The sequence below is a fragment of the Salvelinus sp. IW2-2015 genome, linkage group LG33, assembly GCF_002910315.2.
Source record: "Salvelinus sp. IW2-2015 linkage group LG33, ASM291031v2, whole genome shotgun sequence".
Classification (NCBI taxonomy): Eukaryota; Metazoa; Chordata; class Actinopteri; order Salmoniformes; family Salmonidae; genus Salvelinus; species Salvelinus sp. IW2-2015.
The window spans coordinates 30,527,021-30,533,667 of record NC_036872.1 but is presented as its reverse complement, the minus strand read 5'-3'; the positions used below and the strand labels follow the sequence as shown (position 1 = coordinate 30,533,667).

Genomic DNA, 6,647 nt, shown 5'->3' with positions numbered 1-6,647 from the left:
GTCTGGCCCCGGCCAGATACAGGGCCATGTCCCCTATTGAAGTCTTGAAGTCTGGGCCCCCAGTACAGCCCATGTCCCTATCTGAAGCTGAAGTCTGGGCCCCCCAGTACAGCTCATGTCCCCTATCTGAAGCTGAAAGTCTGGGCCCCCCAGTACAGCCATGTCCCCTATCTGAAGCGTGAAGTCTGGGGCCCCAGTACAAGCATGTCCCTATCTGGAAGCTGAAGTCTGGGCCCCCCAGTCAGCAGCCCATGTCCCCTATCTGAAGCTGAAGTCTGAGCCCCCCCAGTACACGGCCCATGTCCCCTATCTGAGCAGCTGAAGTCTGGGCCCCCCAGTACCACGCCATGCCCCCTATCTGAAGCTGAAGTCTGGGCCTCCAGTACAGCCCATGTCCCTATTTGAAGCTGAAGTCTGGGCCCCCAGTACAGCCATGTCCCCTATCTGAAGCTGAAGTCTGGGCCCCCCAGTACAGCCTATGTCCGCCTATCTGAAAGCTGAAGTCTGGGCCCGCCCAGTAACAACGCCTATGTCCCTATCTGAAGCTGAAGTCTGGGCCCCCCAGTAGTCCCCCGTATTCTGAACTTGCAACCTGGTTTACCGCAATATGTAAGCCTGGTCTCCAAGTAAGAGAGTGGTGCCGCAGTAGTCGGTGTGTGGCGGTGGTTAGAGTTGGGGTGTGACAGGGAGGACAGCAGGAAATCTGGAAAACATCCAGGCTGGCGCTGAATCTTTTGAACACACACGCCACCACAATCTCTTTCCCAGCTGCAGACCCATTGGTGGCTCATGTGTGCCATCAACTGGTCTTTGTGTTTAAGTCTGCAACCCCTGCTGCCCCTACGAGTGTGTGTGTTGTGTTGTGTGTGGTGTGGTGGTGTGTGGTGTGTGTGTGTGTGTGTGTGTGTGTTGTGCTGTGTTGTGATGAGATGTTTGTGTGTGTTGTTGTGTGGGTGTGTGTGTGTGTGTGGTGTGTGGTGTGTGTGTGTGTGTGTGGTGTGTGTTGTGTGCTGGTGTGAGCCATGTGCATTTTGGGCCGCAGTGGGTTCAGTGTAGAGGGACAGGTGTCGAGAGAACTCGTGTTTTTGTGTGAGAGAACTGTTTTATCAATCTCTTCTTAACATGAGGGGCACAGACAAAACATTACTGTGTGTGGTGTGTCTTGGGCATGTGTGTGTGTGTGTGTGTGTGCGTACTGTGTGTGTGTGGCTGTCTATGCTGTGTGGTTTGTCAGTGAAATTCAGTGGAAAGAGAGAGAAGCATCTGAGTTTTATAATGTTGTGTATCCTGTGTGTGTGTGTATAAGAGGTCAGCAGCTGCAGACTGGTGCTATCTTAGAGGCCTCTCCTACTCAACTCTTAGAGTTGTTAAGCTTTTTTAGCATCATTTTACACCATCCAACCTGTTCTATTTAGCGTCGTCTCTCTGCTCTTCTCTCAGTCTCTCTCTCTCGGATCTCTCCTGCTCTCTCTCTCGTCTCTTTCCCCCCGTCCCCCTCTCTTCTTCTCTTCCTCTCTCTCTCTCTCTCTCTGCTCTACTCTCTCTCGCTTCCCTGTTCTCTCTCTCTCTCTCGTCGTCGTCCTCGTCTCTCGCTCATCTCTCGTCGTCTCTCGCCCGTCGCCGTCTCTCTCTCTCATCTCCTCGTCCCTCTCGTCTCGCCTCTCTCTCTCTCTCCGTGCCTCTCTCTCCTCCTCTCCCCCGTCCTCTGTCCCTGCTCTCTCTCTCGTCTCTCTCTCTCTCTCGTCTGCTCTCTCACCTCTTCGTCGCTGTCTTTTCGTCTCGTCTCTCTCCGTCTCTATCTCTCTCTTTCTCCCGGTGCCCCTCTCTCTCTCTTTCTCTCGTCTCTCCTCTCTGTCCCCTCTCTCTCTCTCTACGTGCTAATCTCTTTCTCTGTCCTCGTCTCTCTCTCCTATCTCTCCCTCTCCCTCTCCCTGCTATCTCCGTCCTCGTCTCTCTCGTCTCTTCTCTCTTCGTGGTCGTCTCTCTCTCTTCTCTCTCTCGTCTCTCTCTCTCTCTCGTCCTCTCTTCTCCTCTCCTGTCTGTCTCTCTCATCGTCTGCTCTCCTCTCTCGTCCCTCTAGTCGTCTGCTCTCTCGGTCCTCTCTCGTCTCCTCCTCTCTCTCTCTCTCTCTCTCTCTCTCTCTCGTCTCTCTCTCTCTCTCTTCTCCGTCCCCCCTCGTCTCTCGTTCTCTCAATTCCCAATTTCAAAATTTCAAATTCAAAGGGGGCCCTGTTATGGGATGGGAAACGTGTTGTTAACGATTGGCCAAAGCAAAGTGAGGTAGATATTATGACAAAAGTGAAATTAAACAATTCAAATTAACAGTAAAAGCATAAAAAACACATCAGAAGTTCAAAACGAAATAAGAAAAAGAGCATTACAAATGGTTTATTATATAAACAGTGTTGTAACACGTGTGACAGAATGGTTAAAGCACACAAGTGTAATGACCAATAAATAGACATAATATGGGTTTGTATTTACAATGGTCGTTTGTTCGCTTCAATGTTGCCCTTTTCCTTGTTTGGCAAACAGGGTGTCACAGAATCTTGCGTCTGTGAGTGGCACACTGTGGGAATTTTCCCAGATAAGAATATGGGAGTTTATGTTATGCAATAAAGTTGGGATTTGTTTTCCGAAATGAATTTTCTTTTGTGTGATGCTGGTGGTAATTCTGAGGCGGAGAAAATGTGGTCTCTCAAGTATGGGTCATAGCATTTGGGCGGGCAAGAGGTTTAGGGAAGTGGCAGCTCAGTTCCAACCCTCATCTTTGGTGGGCGCAGTGTGCACATGAGCCCGTGTCGGTTACCACTCCCTTGAGAGCCATGTCTGCCTGACGGCGGCTTTCCATCAATACGCACGGCGTATGCTGCACTGAGTCTGTACATAGCTCAACCCTTTGTCCTTAAAGTTTTGGGGTAGTGCACCAGTGGGCTCAGCGAGCGTATTCTGCAACTGTGTAGCTCTCCTCTGTTTAGGGCAGGGAATAGGCATTCTAGTTTTTGGCCTCTGTTTTTTTTTTTTTTGTTAATCTTTCGCCAATGGTGTCAGAGTTGATTTATCGATATCTGTTTTGTCTTTTCTCTCGCTCATGATTTGGCGTGTGGCGGTCTAAGTTTGTGGCTGGGTTTTTTGTCTGGGCTCTGTGGGCTGTGTTTGTGTATGTGTGAACAGGAGCCTAGGCCGAGCTTGCCTTAGGGATTTCTCCAGGTTCATCTCTCTGAGGGTGAATCGGGCTTTGTTATGGAAGGTTTGGGAGATCGCTTTCCGTTTTAGGTGGTTGTAGAATTTAAACGTCTTTTGTCTGGATTTTTGATCATTAGTGGGTATCGGCCTACACATTCTGCGTCGGTGCATGCATTATTTGGGTGTTCTACGCTGTAACACGGAGGATGGGATATTTTTGCAAAGAAGGATTCTGCATGCAGGTCGTTCAATTTGGTGTTTGTCCATTTTGTGAAATCTGTTGGTGAGGGCACCCAGACCTCACAACATAAAGGGGCAATGGGACTCTATGAACTGATTCAAGGTTTTTTGAGCGGCAGATCCTATTGGTTGTGTTGGAAATTGTATGTTCCTTTTGATGGCATAGAAGGCCCTTCTTTTGCCTTTTGTCGTCTCAAGATCGTTCACGCAGCTTTGTGGAAGTTACCTGTGGTGGCTGATGTTTAGGCCGAGGTATGTTAAATAGTTTTTTGTGTTGTGCTCTAGGGCAACGTGTCTAGATGGAATGTTGTGGTCCTGGGTGACGTGGACCTTTTTTTGGAAAAGACCATTATGTTTTGGTCTTACTGAGATTTACTGTCAGCGTGCAGGGTCTGAACCAGAAATCTTGTGGCAGGAAAGATCTAGGTCGTGCTGTAGGCCCGTGCCTTGGTGGTGACAGAACACCCAGATCGAGTCAGCGAGAACAGTAGAATTGACTTCGGATTCTAGTAGGCGTGAGACCCCGGGTCTGGCAGACTGTTTTAACACGCTAGTGCCCGCGGCCAATTCGTTGGATATATTTTTGAATGAGGGTGGGGCTTAGCTGCAATCGCCTGTTCTCACGCACGACCCTGTGTGAGAAATGGTGTGGTGTTTGTTTTGGCGCAATTTAAAACCGCACACTTGTGTTGTTTGTGTAATGGAGTTTTGATAATGTGCGTATGTTTGTTTAACCCCCAACAAACACCAACTTTCCATAATTTTGGTATCAGCAGACCCTCGAGGCCAGAATTGAGTCGATAAGGCTTTTTTTGGAAATCAACAATAGCATGAGAATGACTTTGCCTTTGTTTTTGGTTTGTTTGGTTGTCAATTAGGGTGAATGAATGGTCTGGTTTGTACGGGTAATTTGGGGTAAAAAGTCCAATTTGAACATTTTTGCCTCAGTATATTGTTTTCATTGAGGAAGATGACGAAGGTCTGCCGTGTTAATGATAATAAACTCTCTCTTGCTCATTTTTCCCCGTCCTCTCGTTCCTCCCCAGATCCCCTCCTCGCTCTCTCTCATCTTCTCTCTCTCATCCCGTCCCCTCTCCTTCTCTCTCTCTCTCGTCTCGCTTCTCTCTCCTCTCTCTCTCGTTTCTCTCTCTCTCTCGCTCCTCTCTCTTTTTTTCGCTCTCTCTCTCTCTCTCTCGTTCTCTCTCTTCTGTCTTTCTCTCTCATCTCTCTCGTCTCTCATCTCTCCCCGTACTCTCTTCTTCTCCGTCTCTCTTTTCGCCGGTCTTCTCGGTCTGCCTGTCGGCTCTCTCCTCCCCTGCTCTCGCTCTTCGTCTCTTCTTCTCTCTTCTCAGCTTTCCAACTCTCTTCTTCGTCTCTCTCTCCTCCTCTCTTCGGCGATCCTCATCTTCCTCCTTTCTTTCTCACTCTTCTCTCTCCAGTCGTTCTCCACGTCTCCTCCGTCCTCGGTATCTCTCTCTGCGTCTCGCCGTCCCTCTCTCTCTTTCTATCGTCTCTCTCTGTCCCTCGGTCTATCTACCTATTCTCACTCTCTGTCCCTACGTCTCATCTCTAATTCTCCCTCTCTCTCCCTCTATCTCTCGTCTCCTCTCTCTCTCCCTCTCCCCTCTCTCTTCTCTTCGTCTCTGTCTCTCTCTCCTCTCACTCTCCCTCGTTCTCAGTGCTTTCCTCTTTCTCTCCTTCCCTCCTCTCCTTTGCTTCCCTCTCGTCTTCTCTCTCTCTCTCTCCGTCTTCTTCCCTCAACTGTCACGTCCCCCGTGAGTTCTCGGATCTTCTCGTCGTCTCGTTCCGCCCAGGCAGTAAACAGGTGTGCCAGCCAAACGATGTCTCAAAAAGTGCTGACGTTACCACCCCAAGCTACCACCATCTGGAAGACATATCAAGCTCTTTCTCTGAATTGGTCAGCACTCATACGAGGTTGGTCCGGCGCTACAGTGCTATGGTGAGACGACAACACGCACTGGGGCTCATATCACACTTAATTCAAGCTAACTCTGGTGTGTGTGCAAGTGTGTGGTGTAACAGTGTGTGTGTAGAGCAATAGTGTAGTGGTTGAAACAATTAACGGATGCCTCTCGTCTCTCTTATGTGTAGTTTGGCCTACTCGCGTGGTCTGACATGGCTTAACGCTGGGATGTGCTATAGGTTCTCGTCTTCAGCTTCAGATAGGGGACATGGGCTGTACTGGGGGGCCCAGACTTCAGCTTCAGATAGGGGACATGGGCTGTACTGGGGGGCCCAGACTTCACATCTGTTAATGCTGGGATGAAAGTAAAATGTGCACCCTACCAGGATGGAGAAAACCATCATGCATATTCAATGCATTGCTAGTGCCTTCTTGAAACTATCACAGCCATAGTGCATTATATCATAAGCTGCTGCTGCTGCTGCCTCCAAACTAGGGCAGAGAGGGACCGTTTCCTCCCGTCCTCTCCCATCTCCCTCTTAGGCCCACACAGGAGCAACTGGACTGAGGGGGAGCGAAGGCAGAGGGGGAGAGGAAGGGGAGGAGGACGGGAGGACAGGGGCTGGAATGTGCACATTACGTCTGCCATAGACAGGAATGCCCCCCTCTCTCTCTACACAGCATGTTTTTACAGTACACTCTGTATGGCTCCTAGTACAGTTTACTCCACTGTAAACTCACACACACAAACGCACACAGCATTACCTCTGAGTATTTCCTCTGCCAGGCCTCCAGTATGGCTGCAGCCTTGTCTTCGTTCCAGTTGATATGGGACACCTCCTCATAACCCTTCAGGTGCTCAAACATCTGTTTAGGAGTCATCAGCTGGAACATGGTCTGTAACGCCTGGGCACTACACACACACAGCAGAGAAAACACATCAGCTACACTGGAGCAGCGGTTCCCAAACTAGGGGTCGACTGATATGAAAATGGGGTCGAGGGAGAATTTCCTAAATGTATATATACTGTATAAACACTACATGACCAAAGGTATGTGGAAACCTACTCGTCGAACATTTAATTCCAAAATCATGGGCATTAATATGGACTTGGTCCCACTTTTGCTGAAATAACAGCCTCCACTCTTCTGGGAAGGCTTTACACTAGATGTTGGAACATTGATGTGGGGACTTGCTTCCATTCAGCCACAAGAGCATTAGTGAGGTTGGGCGATTAGGCCTGGATCGCAGTCGGTGATCCAATTTATCCCAAAGGTATTCAATGGGATTGAGGCC

General features: G+C 49.3%; 1 protein-coding gene across 1 annotated transcript in view; it reads right to left on the bottom strand.

The window, feature by feature from the left end:
* The window catches only part of LOC111957566 (protein patched homolog 1-like), an 87,562-nt gene extending 81,276 nt beyond the window's left edge, over positions 1 to 6,286 (bottom strand). Inside the window, 1 exon segment of the mRNA XM_070437089.1 lies at positions 6,116 to 6,286. Coding sequence (XP_070293190.1) covers positions 6,116 to 6,244 — 129 coding nt within the window. The 5' untranslated portion in view covers positions 6,245 to 6,286.
* Between the last annotated feature and the right edge of the window lie 361 nt (positions 6,287 to 6,647).